Source organism: Rousettus aegyptiacus, unplaced genomic scaffold, assembly GCF_014176215.1.
Source record: "Rousettus aegyptiacus isolate mRouAeg1 unplaced genomic scaffold, mRouAeg1.p scaffold_m13_p_12, whole genome shotgun sequence".
NCBI lineage: Eukaryota > Metazoa > Chordata > Mammalia > Chiroptera > Pteropodidae > Rousettus > Rousettus aegyptiacus.
The window spans coordinates 16978777-16999134 of NW_023416287.1; the positions used below are offsets into that span (position 1 = coordinate 16978777).

Here is a 20358-nt window from a genome sequence, read left to right on the forward strand (position 1 = left end):
TGGGATGAGCCTTTAGAGTTGTCACAAGTTGAGGCAGGGGAGCATGGACCAGTCTTTGGATATAGGCTGCCCTTAGCCAATGGGCATCACTAGGAGGGGGACTCACTTTCAAGGCCTTAGCGGAGCTCCATAGCATTTTCCCCACGTACCTTTTCTGTCTTGGTTCTTACTGTGTTCTCTGCACCTAACTGTGTCTGGCACATCATAGGTGCTCAGGAAGTCTTTGGTGAATGAATGAAAGATAAGAATGGAAACTTAGATTTCTGGGGCTTGGCCTAGGTCAGCTGGATCACAGTGTGGGGCTGGGAGAGAGGGGAGGCACCCTGAACAGGTGTGTTCAGAATCATCTCAAGTGTTTCTGGCCTGTCCCCCATTGGCAGCCCACTCACTGGGTGGTCTTGAGGGCCCTTCTGGCTCAACAGTTGGTGCTGGTTAAGGTCTGGACGTGGCTGGGTTGGGCTGGGGAGAGGGGGTCCTCAGTGGATCCTTAGGCTCTGTGACTGCTTTTTGGAGGCACATCACCCTCATGAGCTTTCAGTTCTGATGTTTTTTAATCTCCCTCCAGCATTCCTTGAAGAAAAGAGGAACTCGCTCCCTGGGGAAGACGGACAAGAAGGCTTCGGTGCAGGTACTTCCTTGCAGCCCCCACAAACCCCATTGTAGCCCCACTTCCAGGTTTTAGTCTTAAGGCTTGAGGCCTAACTCCATGTGGCCCGGGAGGTCCCTTAAGTGTCCACCCCTCCCCAGCTTCTACCCAATCCTCCCCTTGTTCATTTTCTTAACTTTGTTGCCCACTTCACTTCCTAAAACTATACCCTGAGCCCATGGTTGTCACACACTAGAAAGATAAAATGCTATATGTAGCACAGGCCAGGCATAGAATACAATTAGTTTCTAGTGGTTCTGGATTGTCAGGGTGCCAGATAATTTTCATACATTGTTTCACTTGATCCTCTGCATGACTCTGTGAGGGAAGAAGCATTACTGCCCCATTTTACAGGTGAGGAAACTATAGTAGTAATGATAGTGGTGGTAGTAGAAGCAATAGTCACCTTGGCAGAACATTGCCTACTCCAGGAAGCCCTCCTGGACTCCGCAAGGTATGTGTGGTGCTCCATCCTTGCTGCTATATTAATGTCTCCGCCTCTGCTTCTCCTTTGGATTGCCAGCTCCTTGAGGGTCAGGGCTGTGTCTGCTTTATTCCTGTGTCCCCAGGACATAGGTAGTGCTCACCCAAGTGCTGTAGCTGGTATTGAGCCTCCCAACACTAACCTTCCCTGGTCTTGTCTGTTGCTGTGCCCATCTGGCCCCAGGAGGACAGTGCAGACCTGAAGTGCCAGCTGCACTTTGCAAAGGAGGAGTCGGCCCTCATGTGCAAGAAGCTTACTAAGCTCGCCAAGGAGAACGACAGCATGAAGGAGGAGCTGCTCAAGTACCGCTCGCTCTACGGCGATCTGGACAGCGCCCTGTCGGCGGAGGAGCTGGCGGATGCACCGCACTCGCGGGAGACCGAGCTGAAGGTGCATCTGAAGCTGGTGGAGGAGGAGGCCAACCTGCTGAGCCGCCGCATCGTGGAGCTGGAGGTGGAGAACCGGGGCCTGCGGGCTGAGATGGACGACATGAAGGATCACGGGGGCGGGGGCGGGGGCCCAGAGGCACGCCTGGCTTTCTCCGCGCTGGGTGGCAGTGAGTGCGGGGAGAGCTTGGCGGAGCTGCGGCGACACCTGCAGTTCGTGGAGGAGGAGGCAGAGCTCCTGCGACGCTCCTCAGCGGAACTGGAGGACCAGAACAAACTGCTGCTGAGCGAGCTGGCCAAGTACCGCTCAGAGCATGAGCTGGACGTGACGCTGTCGGAGGACAGCTGCTCCGTGCTCAGTGAGCCCTCGCAGGAGGAGCTGGCGGCTGCCAAACTGCAGATCGGGGAGCTCAGTGGCAAGGTCAAGAAGCTCCAGTACGAGAACCGCGTGCTTCTATCCAACCTCCAGCGTTGTGATCTTGCCTCCTGCCAGAGCACGCGGCCAATGCTGGAGACAGATGCCGAGGCAGGGGACTCTGCCCAGTGCGTGCCTGCTGCCCTCGGCGAGACCCATGGTCCCCATGCCACCCGGCTCTGCAGAGCCAGGGAGGCCGAGGTGCTCCCTGGGCTGAGGGAGCAGGCTGCCCTGGTCAGCAAGGCCATCGACGTCCTAGTGGCCGATGCCAATGGCTTCTCAGCTGGCCTCCGCTTATATCTGGACAACGAGTGTGCGGACTTTCGGCTGCATGAGGCCCCCGACAACAGCGAGGGCCCCACGGACACCAAGCTCATCCATGCTATCCTGGTACGGCTGAGCATGCTCCAGCAGGAGCTCAATGCCTTCACGCGCAAGGCAGACGCGGTCCTCGGAAGCTCTGCCAAGGAGCCCCCAGAGCCCTTCTCATCACTGCCCCCCTTGGGCTCCCAGGGGCCCTCTAAGGAGATTCTTCTGGCCAAAGACCTTGGCTCAGACTTCCAGGTAAGAGTTCCCTGTCACAGACCTTGTTACTTTTTTTTTCTTTGATAGAAACTTTACTGAACCATAGCATACAGACATTACACAAAGCACAGGTGGAGGAGAGCTTAGACTTTCCCCGAGGCAAACACATTCCTGTAATCATCTCCCAGAACAAAAACTGGAGCGCGACTAGTACCCCAGAAGCCCCTCCTCACGCCCCCCTCGAGCCACAATGCCCGCTCCCAAGGGTAACCCCTTGAATCAGTTTGGTCTGTCTGTAAACTTTGTATAAATACAGTACGCCCTGTGCCTGGCTTCCTTCACTCACCATTATGTTTGTTGTCACATGTGACAAGTTTGTTCATTCTCATTCCCAGATACGATCTCATCGAATGAATATGCCACAATTCACTTACTCATTTACTGTTGATAGATACAGGGGCTGATTTTGAGGCTCTATCTCTTTGCCATATTGCCTTTCCTTCTTTTTTTTTTTTTTTTTTTTGTTTCTTTCACAGTTTTGTATGTTAAAACAAGTTTTGTTTTGTTTTTTAAAAAGGGACTTTCATTTAGGTTCTATGCAAAGACAAGAAACTTGGCTTTCTAAACTTCCAGCCTTGATGTCTATAAAATACTACTTAGAAAAGAATTAAAATAGCAAATGTATCTATCCCCCCCCAAAAGCATTATTGCCAAAGTAATCCATAAACCTTCAAAGTGTTTCAGGACTGTCTGACCTAAAAGCCTCCTCCTCACTGCTTCTCACTCCCTACAGGTACAACTTTTAATAGACCAGAGCAGTGCTGGCCGTTGTAGTGGCCACTAGCCACACGTGGCTACTTAAATTTAAATTAATAAAAATCACATACAATTGAAAATTCAGTTCCTCAGTTACAGTAGTCACATTTCAAGTGCTCAGTAGCTGTATGTGTCAAATGGTGCAGATCTAGACTATTTCATCATCACAGCAGGTCCTTTTAAATCTTTCTTTAATATATTCTCATATATTTATTTCTTCACCCAAATTTTCTTACGTTATACCTACTGTTACCAAACGACTTATTTTTCTCATGTAATGGTTCATTTACTTATGATGCTGGATTTATTGTTCATATACTTTTCGTGCTCAGTGCTGGAGGTGCCACGGTAAGAAAAAACAGACATGAGTCCTGCCCCCAGCCCATATCATAAAGTGGGGAAGAGAGATGTTAATCAAAATGTACCAGTGAATGTGAAATTACAAACTGAGATGAGGGCTCTCAAGGAACTCTCCTTGGTTCTGTGAACAAGGAACTTGACCTAGACCCTGGATCAGGGGAGGCCTCTGATCTGAACTCAGATCAGAAGGATGGATTACTAGGGGAAGAATGTCCTAAGCAGAAGGGACAGCCTGTACAAAGGCCATCATGGCCGGAAGGAACGTAGCATGTCCAGGAACTAGAAGGAGTGAAGGTGGACTGCAGAGCACATCAGGAAGATTCAGTCTTCACGCCGAGGGCAACGGCAGAGGGCTTTCCATGTCTATGCAGAGATTTAGTTCTTTCTTTTTCACAACTACACAATGTGGTTGTGCCACTATTTCTTTAAGCAATGCCCTGTCGATCTGGCTTGATCTTGCTTTTTCAAGCAAGCAGACTGTCCCATGTTAGGTCACCGTCTTGGTTCCCGTTGAGGTATCTATGAGCTGGGGCTGCACACGTGGCAGGACAGTAGAGGCTGGCTCAGAGGTTTGTGCACAAGACAGACATTCACAGAATCAGTGTTTTCACTTACCACTTACCTAGTTATTCATCCTTTCAATAAACATTCATTGAATGGTTGCAGTGCCCTCACCAGGGCTGGGGCTACGGAGGTGAGTCCACCTGGGTCCCAGCCCTCAGATAGGTGATCAGAGCCTTTACAGAACTCAGAGGCTTGGGGTGGGGCTGTTTCTGGCACCCCCCAGGCCCCTCCCCATGGTTACCTTTGGTCTTTTCTGCCTGTGCCTCTGGGTACAGCCACCTGACTTCAGGGACCTGCCGGAATGGGAGCCCAGGATACGAGAGGCCTTCCGTACTGGTGACTTGGATTCCAAGCCTGACCCCAGCCGGAACTTCAGGCCTTACCGAGCTGAAGACAATGATTCCTACGCCTCTGAGGTGGGCCTAGGCCTAAGTAAGCAGGGGGGTGGGTAGGAGGACAGTGGCTGGGACTTCCCAAAAGCAGAGTGATCCATGGGGAATCTTAGCTGGTGATGATATGGGTTTTGAGTATTGCATTTGGCTTCCAGCTTCCTGGAAGCCAGGACAAAAAGGAAAACAAGGAAATCTGGGCCATTTTCCTGGCTCGATAAAAGGATGCTTATAACCTATTTTGAAAAAAAATTGATTTTTTTCCTGTATTAAATTTCACTGGGAATTCAATAATTTATATCACTTAATGGAGCGATTAGCTTATATAGCAGGAAGGCAACAGGATGACTAGGTTTAAATCATGGGTTCACTATATACTGGCTATAAGTCACTTTACCTTTCTGACTCTCAGTTTTTCACCTTTAACATAGAAGTGATCTCTCATAGGGTTGTTGAAAGGATTAAATACACAAAAAGCCTCAGTTTGTGCCTGGTCCATGTTGGGTGAGGATGAGGAGAATGATGACACATCACTGGGCCTCAGAGGACCCACCAGTGTGGCTGTGTGGCCTTGGGCACATTCTCACTCTAACTGCAGCTTCTCCATCTGTAAATTGGAAGGATTAGAGTCAGTGGTGGCTATGGAATTGTTAGGATTCTCTGGTCCTCAAGGAATTCTGGGTGGTTCTGAGCCCCTCCCAAGCCTACTGAGCCTCCCCCTAGCACTGCATAATGAACCCGAAGCAGGAAAAGGCTCCTATGGACTGGTTGGAGCCTCCCCGAGATTTCTGAATCATGAAGAACCCTGTGCGTGCCCCAACATGAGCACCCTTTTCTTTTGAGCATCCCTAGGAAAGCAACTTTGTGGTCCCAGGAAGGCTGGTCTGCTACTGTGCAGGGGGAGTAGATCATACTCTCTTAAGTGGTTTGAGTTTCCTAGCAGCAATGGCAAAAACGAGGAAAACCATGAGATACATAGTTCTAATTTTCTGAGAAAAGGAAATAGGCCAGCTCACCTGCAGAGAAAATAATTTCCTGTATGCATTCAACTATTGTTTCATTCAACCACTCTTTATTGAGCAGTTACAGTTTTCTAGGCACCATATCAGGTACTGAGTTGAAGGGGAACACCAGAGATGGCAGATCTAGCCCTGCAAAACAGGCATATAAGATACATCTCAAGTCAGAGTACCTTCCACTGCCAAATTTCCACCTTATTGGCCAGATAATAAATGGTTTTGTTTTGTTTTTTCCTTCATAGAGGGACATCTTGCCATGCCTGGGAAAGTTTTATGTTAAGAGTTAGAGTTGACAATTCCTTTTTTATCTTTCTGGTTAACATGACAGCATCAAAATTTCCATCTGTTCCTAGAAATACCTTAAAACTTTTTAAATTGAAGTATAACATACATACAGAAAAGCACTTGTAAGTAAGTGTACAGCTCAAATAATTTTCACAAATGGTATACTCCTGTATAATTAGCAAGCAGATGAATAAACCAGCACTATCCTAACTTCTAACACAGTAGATTAGTTTTGCCTATTTAGCTTTTAACACAATTTCCCTTGAAAAATATAGTTTTGTTGTCTTTTTCTTAAGATTTTATTACATAGTCATTAAACAACAAATAACTTCAACAAAATCCTTAAGCAGCATTGCATAAAGATATGAAGAAGAAAGTCAAGATCACAAGATTATCATATAATTCACATTTAGTATGTGTGTATCTATGACCTTCACATTTTTCCATTGAGATATGTACATATTTTAAACTTTTTATTGAAGTGTAACATAATACACATACAATAAAGGACACTGTCCTTAAGTGTGTGGTTGCATGGATTTTTACATATATGTAGACCTATTAAACATATATAGATCTCCATCATGGTTGTTTCTTAGATCTCCATCTAAGTTGTTTCTAAATTTTTGCAATTATAAACAATGAGGCAATGAACATCTCTGAGAATCAAATTTAATTTCCATAGTTTATTATTTTCTTCAGATAAATTTCAAAGAGAGAAGTTATCAAATTAAAATTATAGTAGCTAGGTTTGATGTGCACTGTTTTATTTAATCATTGTCACAACTCGCTGAGGTAGGGACAGCCATTGTGCCTGATACGTATTTGAAGGACACCTTGAGTCTGACTTTTGCTTCTCTGCCACTCTCGTCCTTTGACCATAGCTTCTATCCTCTTTATCTGTGTCCCTCATCCCTACCCCAGATCAAGGAGCTGCAGCTGGTGCTGGCTGAGGCCCATGACAGCCTCCGGGGCTTGCAAGAGCAGCTGTCCCAGGAGCGGCAGCTCCGGAAGGAAGAGGCTGACACCTTTAACCAGAAAATGGTCCAGGTGCGTGGTGCCCAGTGCCCTCCCTACACCTACTCCAACCTCTCTTCCTTGAACAAAGGTCCAGGGATCTTCAGAAGGCAAGAGCAGCAGGAGAAACCGGAGTCTTCCTGCCCTGTGCTGCGCCTGTGGTTGTGGGGTGTTACTGCTCATGAGATTATGCATTACTGTTCTAGGCAGGCAGGGGGAATCCTGAGCTTGTCGTTGACTGACTGTGTGACTTCCGGCCAATCTCATTTCCTCTTTGGGCCTCAATTTCCCATCTGTGAAATACTGCCCCCACCAGAGCTGAAAAACGTGTAGCCAAAAGGCCATAGGTCTGTCTGGTAATCAAGATGGTAATCTTGCTAATAGGAAGTATTTATTAAGCCCTTGCTGTATGTCAGGCCTATGTACTACACTTTCCACACATTATGTCCTTTAATCCTCATACCTTTCCCTATGAGGTGTCCCCATTTTACAGATGAGCTGAAGTGCTTTGCCCAGGGTTGCACATCCAGTTGAGGTGGGGCTGGGATTCTAATTCAGGTCTGGCTCCTTCTTGACCATGACACAGCATTGTTTCCTAGAGTATTACATGTGCTCCGCCTGCCTCACTCCCAGCATGCCCTTTGCTCTCCATGTGGGTCACCCCTCCCTGCCTTCACTGCTCGCCCTCCCAGGTTCCTCATTAAATGTGAGAAGTTCATGTGAATCATTGGCATGCTTAATATATTATGTCATGGTTTTTAATCATCACACAGAGCTGGGTTCAAATCCCAGCTGTCCACTGATTCAGTGACTATGCTGCTGCTTCTATGAGTTTCTGTTCCCTGGAGTAGCAGAGAGCAGTGTTTATCTCAACAGAACGACCTGCTAGTGGTGGAATCCCTGGCAGGGATCACCAACAAGCACCATCCAGATTTTCTTCTCTGCCCTTGTCAGAAGCCTGGAATGGGGTGAGGTAGGGTGGTGCACAGGAACACAACTGGGATTGCTCACGCTCCTGTCCACTTCGTAGCTGAAGGAAGACCAGCAGAGGGCGCTCTTGAGGCGAGAGTTTGAGCTGCAGAGTCTGAGCCTCCAGCGGAGGCTGGAGCAGAAATTCTGGAGCCAGGAGAAGAACATGATGGTGCAGGAATCCCAGCAGTTCAAGCACAACTTCCTGCTGCTGTTCATGAAGCTGAGGTGGTTCCTCAAGCGTTGGCGGCAGGGCAAGGTTTTGCCCAGTGAGGGCGATGACTTCCTTGAGGTATGGTTCTCCTGGGACTAGGGTAGGGATCGGAGAGGTGGGGGGAGTGAGGGGATGGGGAGTTGGAGGAGCGGGGACCAGGGGGACACCCCGTTGGCATCAGCACAGCCCTGAGGCTCACATATAAGCCATCAGCCTGCACCTCTCCATCTCTGCATTCATTCACTCATTCAGCATCTGTTTGTGAGAACCAGGTCTTTTTTGGGCGCTATGGCTCCTGCTGGGGATACCATGGTAAAGAAGACAGACTCGGTCCTGGCCTCACCAGGGGAAAGTCTCTCTGGGGGCTGGTAGGTCTTTAACATTTCTTTAATACTTGCACGTTTCCCTTTTCACAAACGTGAGCGTCTTCAGCAGGCAACAATATCTAGGTGAACTTAATGATCTAGTTTCGTTACTGCTTTATATTCAAATATATATTAACTATATATTAACGTTTTTTACTCTTTTAAGGTATAACTTTCATAAAGCACACATCTTAAGTGTACATACACCTGATGAAGTTTATAGTGCACATCTGTATAGCCCCCATCTAGATCACAATAGAACAAACACATTTCCAGTGCCCCAGAAGTTCAACTTTTTTAAGATTCCACATTTGCATGTGATCTTGTAGTTTTTGTCTTTGTCTGGCTTATTTCACTCAGCACGATATCCTTCGGGTCCATCCATGCTGTTAAAAATGGCAGAATGGAGTCAATAATATTCCATTGTGTGTATATACCATATCTTCTTTATCCATTCATTCATCAACAGACACTTAGATTGTTTCCATATCTTGACTACTGTGGATAATGCTGCAGTGAACATGATAGAGTACAGACATCTCTTTGAGACCCAGATTTCATTTCTTCTGTATATACACCCAGAAGTGGGATTGCTGGATCATGTTAGTTCTACTGTTTTTTTTACATTTTTGGGGAAACCACGATACTGTTGTCTGTAGCTAAAGTCCAGTTTTGGCTGCTAGGGAAGATACTCCTTCATACCCTCCAAAGTGAATTGCCTACAGGCCACATAGCCTATATTTTAAGTTAGTTTTTCTCAGGCAAACTTGCCAAATTTAGTGAAAATCTTTCCAGCCATTTTCATGTATTAAAGTAACAGAAGTAAAAAAAAAAAGTAATGTACTTTACAAAAACAACAATGTGTAAGCATAGAAAAGGAAATATAGATGCCTATAATTAATAGAAATATATATATTTACTGAAAGAGACATAAGATATAAACATAACCACATACATGTAAAATATACATATGTATATAATATGATAAAAGCATATGTGTATATAATACATATAAATACATATTAAATACATATAACTATACAAATAATAAACTTGATATACTTTCATAGTTTTGAAGAATGTACGTATCCACACATACAAAATTAAAACTATGTGTGTGGATGACAACCCTCAGATGTTGGGTATTCATAATGTTCTGGACACCGTATTAAATGCTTTAAGTGGATTATTGCATTTCACTTTTACAAATACCCTCTGATCTGGAGACAGTTATCCTCATTCTACTACAGATAAAGCTCTTTGATTCTTTGTCCTCAATTCTGAAAGAGGAGCTCTGAGAATTATGTTTCTCTGTGTCTAACTCAGTTGCAAAAAATTGGCCCAACATTCATTTGGTAGCAAAACCTTTATTTATCCATTTCATGTTAATATTCATATGTTTTCAGGGGAAATATTGGTGTCCTTGAGCACAGGATGTTAAGCCAGACTTCGTCGAGGCTGTTACATGATACATAGTGTGGGTACCATATTATCTTTCTTAATCCTGATTAATTCTGAATTCCAGGCACACCTGGCCCCAAGGATTGCAGAGAAGAATCATGCACCTGTGTATATAGATAGTCAGACAGCTGTATGTTTAGATACACGTGACCAGGAACAGAATCGGGGTGTTTATTCACACAGGTCCTGCTCCCTCCACATACTTCCCAGCCTCAGTTCCTACCTGAACCTGAAAAACCTTATTCATTTGGTTCCTTAGACATTTTTTTGGCTTTTCTTCTACTTTACTGGTTGTTCTTTCTCAGTCCCCTTGGCCAAACCCTCCATTTTTCTCTCACCTGATTTCTTGAGATCAGAGTCACCAAGGCTCAGAGCTCAGGGCTTTACCTGCCCTTACTCCCTTGGGGAGCTCATTTGAGCTCATGGCTTAAATACCCTTACCTACATATTCTGAATCTATCTAGAATCTACAGAATCTGACCCAGCCACACTGCCCCCCACAATCTTAGCCACCATCTTGCCTGGATTGTCACCGTAGCCTAACTGGTCTCTCCACCTCTGCCCTTGCACCCTTCCCCCCACGCATCTTGTATTTAAACAGGAGGTACCAGGCAGCGCGTACTCAGTGTGGATGGTACCCCTGGAGTTGTGCAATATGGGGCTCTGTTGCTGCCCTATTATGTGTCTCAACACAGCCACTAGAGGGACCTTATGAAACTGAAAGTCAGGCCAGTGTCACTCCTCAGCTCACAGTCCTCCCCTGGCTCCCATTTCACCCACAGTAGAAGCTGAAGCCCCTATAACGGCCTGGTCAACCAGCCTTGTTCCTCATACCTCTCTTCCTCAAACAGACATGTTCCCACCTCAGGACTTTTACATTTGGCTGTCCTTTTCCTGGAATTCTCAACCTGCTGTTATGACCATGGCTTATTCTCTTACCTCCTTCAGAACTTTGCCCAAATATCACCTTCTCTCTCAGACCTTCCTTGACCGCCCACGTGCAGCACCTCCTAGCTCCTTTTCCTGCTCTCTTTTTCTCCGTAGCACCTATTATTGTATGAAATTCCATATACTTATTGACATTTCATACATTCCACATACTTGTTTTTTTTTTTTTTCTTTTGGAATGGAAGCTAAAGGGGGTCAGGGTTTTTTGTCTGTCTTGCTCACTGATGTATCCCTAGCTCTGAACACAGGGCCTGGCGCACAGTAGTTGTTCAATAAAATATTTGTTGAATGAATGATGAATGTATGCCCAAGTCAAAAGATGGCTTCTTCTGCTTCATTCTCATCCTGAACTCGTACCTGGGTCTCCTTGGCTGGCCTGGGACCTCTACCCAGATTCCATCAGCAATAAACCTGCCTCCCAGAAAATCTACCTTCTGTCTATCTAAACCTTCAGTTCCCTTTTGAATAATTATGGGGGAGCCTGTGGCCCTTTTATTCCAGCCACAGTGCCTGCCTTGACTTGGGCAAACAGCATGGTCATTTCTGAGTAGCTCTCAGGGATGTCTCATGGTCCTTGGGGCAGAGGAGATGGTGCGAGGAAAGAAGGGCCTGACTCTCCAGCTCTGCTCCTCCTCAGCCCAGATGGTGCCCAGGGGTCAAAGTTAAAATGTGGGAAATCAGTGCCAAGCTGGGTGCCTTTGGTCCATCCTGTACCATGAACCCCATTCTTTCTTCCTGTCTGGCTGTGTAGTCCCCCTGGCCTGAATCCCCTACCCCTGAGGGTCAGACCCCCAGGCACAATGCCCTCCCATGCCCTGTTGAGTGTGATTTTTAAAAAATAGGTAAATAGCATGAAGGAGCTGTACCTGCTAATGGAGGAAGAGGAATTAAATGCTCAGCATTCTGATAACAAGACCTGCTCGGGGGACAGCTGGACCCAAAACACGGTTTGTTCTCTGTCCTATCCTATCCATTTGTTCCTTTATCTGTTTAGTGATCACTTCCTGCCACCTTCTCTGACCCATCTTACACTGGGTACTGGAGCTGCAGAGAGTTATTGCCTGGTCACTGGCCCCAGGTGCTCAGTGCTGTGGAGCACATAAGTCATCCCAAGGCAGTGACAGAAGGCCAGATGATGGACTGTGGGGTCACAGGCAAGAGAGCAATTACTTCTATTTGGAGTGCAGTAGACAGTATCACAGAGAAGCTGTCATAGTGGGTTTTGAAGGATGAATAGGAGTTTGCCTGATAGAGAAAGGAGGAAAGGCCATTCTGGACCAAGAGAACTATGTATGCAGAGGTATGGCAAGGTAGTCCAGGATTGACTGCAGCTTAGGGTTTACATAGTCAGGGTAAGGGCATCAGGTGAGGGTCAGTAAGAGGTGTCTGGGGTCAGCAACCCTCAAATCAAGCCATGGGAGAGAGAGAAACGAGGCCAGGCATGAACAATAGCTTGGGTACAGATGGGAAACAGATCATGGGCCAAGGAGAGAAGATGGGGACCCATTCAGGCAGTCAGGGAGGCTCCATGGTTTGGACTCCTTATCTGGCCCACGGTGGGTCAGAGGCAGGTCCTGAGCCAGGAGAAGGACTCAGGGCCTAGACGCAACAGGGCCTTGAAGAAGTCAGGGTCCAGCCTAGATTTAGGGTGAGTAATTACTGCTGTAACTAAAGGGATTTTTCTTTCTGTGAAGCTAGGACCAATTTGGCCTAGGAGGTGGCCAGGGCTGAGATGACTCAGCTCAGAAAACTCAGGGCTGAGACTTCATGGGTGAGATGACTCAGAGAGGTTGTGGGACCTGCCCGAGGCCTGGTAGAGTCCTAGGCTGGACACTGGGTGAGTGCCAGCAGCCTGGGCTCCCCTCCCTGCCCCTCCAACAACTCTTGACCCAGGCCTTGCCCCCATCTGCAGCCCAACGAGTACATCAAGACATTGGCTGACATGAAGGTGACACTGAAGGAGCTGTGCTGGCTGCTTCGGGATGAGCGCCGTGGTCTGACTGAGCTTCAGCAGCAGTTCGCCAAGGCCAAGGCCACCTGGGAGACGGAGCGGGCAGAGCTCAAGAGCCATACTGCCCAGGTGAGTCTCCCACCTGTCAGAGACATCTCCCCTCTCTCAGCCAAGCCCTCAGCTGTTGGATTTGGGAGCAGGATGTCCAAACTATTCTCTTAGAAGCATAGGAACCCCCATCACCTCACCTTGTGACCCAGAGAAGGCGAGAGACTTTCCTAGCGTCACACAGCAAGGGTACCAGGAACAGTGGGGACCAGGAGTCTCGGAGCTAGGGAGGGAAGGTGAGCAATTGATAAAAGGGCATGGACGCTTCAGAGGCACCTCTGTTGCACCATATGCTCACAATTCAGGCCAGAATGCTTAAAGGCCTGTCTGTACCTGGTGATGTCCTGCGCACACGTGCCCAGACTTCAGCTGCCTGCCGTCCTCATTCTCTTCCTCCTCATGAAGATCCCCTTCACCCCCTGCTACCTGGCTCTGTTCTGTTCCCTCCACTCAAACCGAGTAACTTCCCTCCCTGCAACCCAACATGACCAAAGGAGCCTTAACCAGGAGCTCTGGGGGTTTGGTCTCTTTTGTGTACCTGGAGGCAAGTTGCTGCCCCATTCTGGTCTTTTCAGTGAAAGTGTGGGCTTCTTCCCACGCAGGGAGAATGCCCGACTACCCTCATCCCCTGCCACAATCCTGCAGGGTCTAGCTTCCTCCAGCCTGCCACTACTGCAGGCTGCCTTCCTGAGCATCATGGGCCCCTTGGAGGTGGGTACACTCATTTCTGCTGGACAAGTAGCAAAACAGGCATAGAGGAGTTAAGTTTCTTTCCCAAGGTCACCCAGCTAGTAAGTGGCAGACCTGACCCTCACTCCTCAAACCTCTTCCCCTCCTGGCTCCCCATGACCATGATCTCACCTTCTTCCCGGTGCCACCATTCTCTCCTAACCCTCCCTGCAGCTCCTGCCCCATCTGCACATTCCACAGTGTCCACTGCTCCTGCTGCCCCCCCAAACCCAGCTACTCCAAGTGTCGCTCCTCACTGGGAACCTGAATGGCTCCATGAGGGTTAAGATCCCAGACCACAGCCTGTGGGATGTGCGGTGCATTGATTCTAGAGGCTGCATGTTTACCTCCTGCAGTCTGAGATTGAGAAAGCCATTATGCTGGAGTGATTCCTGAACACATTCATTACCTGGCTGTGAGCACGTCCCCCACTAACCGTAAACCCATACCGCTGGTAAGAGTTAGTACAGTATCATGAGAAACAATAAACTAGGGACCTCTGCCATTTTGTGGCTGTGTGACCTGGGATAAATACCCTACCTCTTTGAACCTCTTCCTCCTATGTAAAATATTGTAAATGGCAGTTGTCTTGCCAAGTTTGCATGAGGAGACTGAGATAGCACCTGAAAAGCCCTTAGCCTTGATTGGGAGGAGGGGTTACCTCAGAGTGGGGAGATCAGCGAAGGCTTCTATGAGGGGAGCCCTCTTCCCCTGCCCCCTGCTGGTGTCCTGGAGGCCAGGAGGACAGAGAGGAGGGGCCTCCTGGTGTCACACCCAGTTTTCTTTTCTTTCTGCAGATGGAGCTGAAGGCTGGAAAGGGCACTGGGGAGCGGGCAGGGCCCGACTGGAAGGCAGCCCTACAGAGGGAGCGTGAGGAGCAGCAGCACCTCCTGGCTGAGTCCTACAGCGCCGTCATGGAGCTGACACGGCAGCTGCAGATCAGCGAGCGCAACTGGAGCCAGGAGAAGCTGCAGCTCGTGGAACGGCTTCAGGGTGAGAAGCAGCAGGTGGAGCAGCAGGTAAAGGAGCTGCAGAACCGCCTGAGCCAGGTGAGGCCTGTCCCAGCCCAAGCTGGCTCAAGCCACAAGGGGGAGTCACTGTAGGAAAAGGCCTGGGGTAGGAGTTCAGGTCTAGCTGGATCCAGGTATTCAGAGAATGCAGTAGGGACTAGGTCTTTTTCTCTGCCATTCTCTCAGACTTGCTTTCCTCTGCATTTTATTCTTAAGCAGGCTGTCCTCAAATATCGCCACTGTTAGTTTTGTGCTCATATCCTCACAGCTGAGCGATCGCGACAGAAAGAATTTCCTTTTTCACAAGGCTCTGATTGGTGTGAGTCATGTGCCCACCCCTGGAGCCTGCCAACATCCAGGAACCAAGAGGGAAGAACCGAGAAAGGGCCCGCATGGGAAAATTGGAGTCCTCAGACCCAAAGAGGGGGGATAGGAAAAACAATCATTGACCATTACAGCCACTACAGTTCACGTCACACACCCAGTTGATGAAGCTGCTATGCGCCCCTCTTTATTTTGGCGTTTTCCGTTGTTTTACTTTTTATTTTAATTACATAAATAAGGGCTTCATCTTTATATAAGACCCAAATATTGCAAAAGCATACTCCAACTCACTCTTTGTTTTAATCACTAATTGAATTATAATGTATATTTTGTTCACACTTTATCTCTTTCATGGAGAGCTGTTCATGACAGAGTGTAGAGGCCAGTCTGATTCAGTTTAACTGCTGTTTTGCATTCCTAATATGGAGACACCATTCAGACGTGATTCAGCTGCTGTCGAGCTGATCTAGCTGTTCCAGGAAATGGAGCATGAATTAACAGCAGTAACAACTACGTTAGAGTATATATAATGTTGGACATGTCATCTATGAGGGTGCCTGTAAATGGTTGCTTTCATGATGATTTCTTAGATCCACCTTGTTGGTGGTCAGAGCTGCTGCCACTGGGAAGGCGGCTCGTAACCCATGATCTGGGTCCTCCAGGCTGCAGAGAGGAGCCTGGAGAGTGGCCCTGCACAGAGTGGGGCCCTGCTCACCAACTTTGCCCACCACTGACTGCCCTCTTTACCCTTGCCCAGCTGCAGAAGGCTGCCGACCCCTGGGTCCTGAAGCACTCAGACCTGGAAAAGCAGGACAATAGCTGGAAAGAGGTGAGTGGAGTAGCAAGGCCGCCCTTGTTCTCTTGGCTCCAGGCTATACCAGAAAGTCTCTCACTTGTGGGGTTCATGACAAAGAAGATGCTAACCCTGTCCCACAGGTCATGCCCTTGCACCTGGGGTCTCTACCCTTATGGTTCCAGCCTATAGTTGGGGACTTGTGAAGGATCCTCTGCCAGCTCCATCTTTCCAGACCTGGAAGAAAGGCTGGGTGTCTGTGTATTCTTGGCCAGGCCACTTGCCTTCTCTTAGTTTCACATATGCCTTTCTGAAGAGCAGGGCCTCTAAATAGTCATGTGATCTTGGGCAAGTCATTCTCCCCCTCTGGGCCCCAGCTGCTTCATTGGTAAAATGAGAATCACATTTTCTGCCTTAGCCAGCCCTGATTGTGGCAGTCTCTTAGGTCACATGGGTAAAGTTTGCTCCTAAGACTCGGGCACATTGTCCATAAAGCAGCACACTGAGTAACCAAACGGTGAACAGACAGGCCCTTTGCATCATCCCATGTAATCCTCATGACAGCCTGAGGAAGTGGTGTGTTTGGAGACTTTGTTGCAAGCCATAAAACCAGTTCTTGGGAACTGAGGCAGGAGAGGATTTTATTAGGAGCTGAAGAGGGCTGCTGATGCAGATTCAGAAAACTAGTGCAGGTCCCAGGGGACCTGCTCTGGAACCAGGGTGAGAGAAGGGTCAGAGCAGGAACCTGCAGGTCACTACTGTTACTGCCAACTGAACAGTGGCCAGCGGGTGCTGCCACCACATTCAGATTAAGTTCTAAACAGACTCAGTTTCCTTGGGGTTCTCTCTTGGTTCTCCCATTGGCCAAGCCTGGATCACATACCCATGGGTGGAGGGATGAGGGGGTTAGATGCACTGGAGCCAGAAACTGACCAGTGGTCATTCCAGATCATCGCTGACGTCACTCCTGCTCTACAAGGAGACTCAGGCATGGGGTGTGGGGTCAACTCCCACAGTGACCTCCTGTCACCATCCCTGAAGGGGCTGGTGGCCAGAAGTGACCCTTCTCATCTCTTCCTTGACAGACACGCAGTGAGAAGATCCATGACAAGGAGGCTGTTTCTGAAGCTGAGCTGGGGGGAACAGGCTTAAAAAGGTGCCGGCATCCCCTCCCCTGCTCTGCCCTGCGCCCCACCCCCTGCTCCATCCGCCCTATGCCTGAACCACGCCTTTGCCTCTCTTCTCCCCGGTGCCCATGTTCCCTCAGCAGAGCTGGGAGAACTCTGGGATATGGTTGCTGTAGAACCCAAGCCACTGAAGTGCTGGGAAGTTTAGGGCAGTGAGAATTCCTGCCTGTGATTTTTTGTTTGTTTGACTCTGGGAATGGAAAATTGCCCCCCTGCCCCCACCATATCCTAGCTGGGAAACTGTTTAATTCCCCTTGGGATCCTTTCATCTTGTGTCTGGATTTAGGAGAGTCAAGCTAGACTCCTATTCTGGGATTATTGAGCAGCTCCCTCTGGGCCCAGCCCTATGCTGTGGCCAGGGAGACCCCTAGGGCTCTCGGGACCATGTCTCCACTATCAGGAAACCCATGAAAGGAGTGAGGGCAGCAGAACCCGGCAGGAGCCATGGAAGCAGCCGGAAAACAGACGGGCCCAGGGTAGAAGGGCGGGCTGTGGAGTCAAGTGCGGGGTTTGAATTCTAGCTCTGTCATTTCTAGCTCTTGGCCTCATATCACATCTCCGTCTGGTGGGGATAATAGAAGCTGCCTCCTAGAATTAGTGGAGGACTGAATGGTCTGACATGCGAGATGCATTTATGTACCTCCGGCATTTTCAGTCATCAGGCAGCCGTGTGCCAGGAGATTTAATGGAGTCTTAGCTTGGGTTCCTTCAAAAGCAAAGACAAGGATTTGAGAAATGCCTCAAAGCTTCTGAGGAAACACCTGGAAGTGAGACAGGGAAGGGAAAGTAGCAAGTTGGGGGGATGTTATCATTCCATAGGGAACCTAAGCTCAGTTTTGCTGGGAGCCAGAGCAGATCGTGCAACTCAGAGCTGTCTCACCCGAGGAATAAGCAGCCTCCAAATGCCACCCATTATTTGTTGAGGGCTGTGTCTAGGGGCCTGAATGCTGTTATATTTCCAGCTTCCTCTGTGTGGAAGCCAAGTACGCTCCTACAGTCAGAAAAAAAAGCCCTCAGCTGGAGAACGGCAGGTGCTCAGAGCGTGCGGTGTTGGGTGTATAGGTGTGAATGTAGAGGGGATGGGGGCAGGGCGCTGGCAGACTTCACGAGAGGTGAGCGGGGCAGGCGTGGTCACAGCCTTCATGCAGCCTGAGGACCAGGGAGGAAGACCAGCGTGCCTGCTCTGTTACCTTCCACTAACACCACTATTCCTCCTCCACTTCTCCCAGGACCAAATCTGTTTCTTCCATGTCCGAGTTTGAAAGTTTGCTTGACTGTTCCCCTTACCTGGCTGGCGAAGCCACCCGAGGCAAGAAGCTGCCCAACAGCCCTGCCTTTGCCTTTGTGGGCTCCCAACCGGTGGACACAGAGAAGGATGCCCAGGCACAGCCACAGGATTGCAACCACCTGGGTGCCCTGGCCTGCCAGGACCCGGCGGGGAGGCAGATGCAGCGGAGCTACACGGCTCCCGACAAGACGGGCATCCGCGTCTACTACAGCCCCCCCGTGGCCCGGCGCCTGGGTGTCCCCGTGGTCCATGATAGGGAAGGCAAGATCATCATAGAGCCTGGCTTCCTCTTCACTACCGCCAAGCCCAAAGAGTCGGCGGAGGCCAACGGGCTGGCGGAGAGCTCCTATGGCCGGTGGCTCTGCAACTTCTCACGGCAGCGTCTGGACGGAGGCCCAGCGGGTGGCCCCTCGGCAGCCGGGCCCGGCTTCCCAGCAGCCCTGCACAACTTGGAGATGTCAGGCAACATGAGCGACGACATGAAGGAGATCACCAACTGTGTGCGCCAGGCCATGCGCTCGGGCTCCCTGGAGAGGAAAGTGAAGAGCACGTCCAGCCAGACAGTGGGCCTGGCCAGCGTGGGCACACAGACCATCCGGACGGTCAGCGTGGGCCTGCAGACCGACCCGCCCCGCAGCAGCCTCCACAGCAAGAGCTGGTCACCCCGCAGCTCCTCGCTCGTGTCTGTGCGCAGCAAGCAGATCTCCTCCTCCCTGGACAAGGTGCACTCGCGCATCGAGCGTCCGTGCTGCTCGCCCAAGTACGGCTCGCCAAAGCTCCAGAGGCGGTCTGTGTCCAAGCTGGACGGCGCCAAGGACCGCAGCCTGTGGAACCTGCACCAGGGTAAGCAGAACGGCTCCGCCTGGGCCCGCTCCACCACCACACGGGACAGCCCCGTACTGAGGAACATCAACGACGGGCTGTCCAGCCTCTTCAGTGTGGTGGAGCACTCAGGGAGCACGGAGTCCGTCTGGAAACTGGGCATGTCCGAGGCCCGGGCCAAGCCCGAGCCTCCCAAGTACGGCATCGTGCAGGAGTTCTTCCGCAACGTGTGTGGCCGGGCACCAAGCCCCACCTCGGTGGCCGGGGAGGAGAGCACCAAGAAGCCCGAGCCCCTCTCCCCCGCCAGCTACCATCAGCCAGAGGGCATGGCCAGGATCCTGAACAAGAAGACAACCAAGTCAGGGAGCGGCGAGGAGGCCAGACCCTCCGTGCTGCCCCAGGTGGGGAAGGATGGTGTCCTCCGGGACGGAGACGGAGCCCTGGTCCTTCCCAACGAGGTAAGCGGGTGGAACTGCCCTTTTTCTTGGGAGGTGGGTTGGCTTATAAGGTCCGAGCTCTTCTGTTTTTCCAACTCAGGGAAGGTAGTTCACGTGTTTGAAAAAGTTCTTATGCTAGTTTGAGGTGGGGGTTGGAAGGCTCCAGACCCGGAAGGACACGTGGTCTGAATACCAAGAGACCAGTGAGCATGGCTTAACTAGCTGCTTTGGCACCACATACCAGAAATTGCCAGCACCCCCCACAGGGAAGGGGAGTGCTGACTCCACCCCCACCACCAGTGGTGTGCTGGAGCCAGCTCCTGTGATTCGAGGGAGCCGACTGTGCACATCTCTGTGTTGAGCAACATCACCTTGGTGCTTTGAGATCTGCCACAGTGGGAGGATTTACTTCATGAAAACTGGCAAATGACACAAGTCAGGGCCTCTCCCCTTGCTCCAGAAAACGAGTTATTAAATATTGACCAGTACACCACTGGCCCCCACCCCAAGACTCCATGCCTAGGTGCTCCCATTTTCTCTCAGACTCTTTCACTGCACACCCCACTCCTGATATCAATTTCATATTTCATTAGAGATTATTTGCATATTAGTAAAAGAATGCATGTAAGTTAGCTTCCCAGAAAGGAAAATGACAGAGTTGCTTATAGACCCCGAGGGCCAGGACCCATAGGCCCGAAGGCCTCAGCAGCTTCTCTCTGTCTCCCTCTCCTCTCTCTTCCTTCTCTTTATCTCTGTTGCATTTGTATATGCTCAAGAGGGCTGTCCCAGCTCTGGTTTTATAATATCAAGCACGTCAGGGAGACTGACTCAGATCCTTCTGTCCCA

At 49.6% G+C, this 20358-nt stretch overlaps 1 protein-coding gene across 3 annotated transcripts in view; it reads left to right on the top strand.

Moving 5' to 3' along the window:
- SOGA1 (suppressor of glucose, autophagy associated 1) overlaps nt 1–20358 on the top strand; it is a 66057-nt gene that overhangs the window by 35685 nt on the left and 10014 nt on the right. The window contains exons 4-14 of one of the 3 annotated variants that reach the window (XM_016148312.2): nt 566–628; nt 1314–2495; nt 4472–4612; nt 6814–6939; nt 7937–8167; nt 11706–11810; nt 12776–12943; nt 14449–14670; nt 15743–15814; nt 16864–16934; nt 18195–19533. In XM_016148312.2, coding sequence (XP_016003798.1) covers nt 566–628; nt 1314–2495; nt 4472–4612; nt 6814–6939; nt 7937–8167; nt 11706–11810; nt 12776–12943; nt 14449–14670; nt 15743–15814; nt 16864–16934; nt 18195–19533 — 3720 coding nt within the window. Of the gene's footprint in view, nt 1–565; nt 629–1313; nt 2496–4471; nt 4613–6813; nt 6940–7936; nt 8168–11705; nt 11811–12775; nt 12944–14448; nt 14701–15742; nt 15815–16863; nt 16935–18194; nt 19534–20358 lie in introns of all 3 variants that reach the window. The other 2 variants (XM_016148311.2, XM_036229437.1) reach the window with 2 other exon arrangements.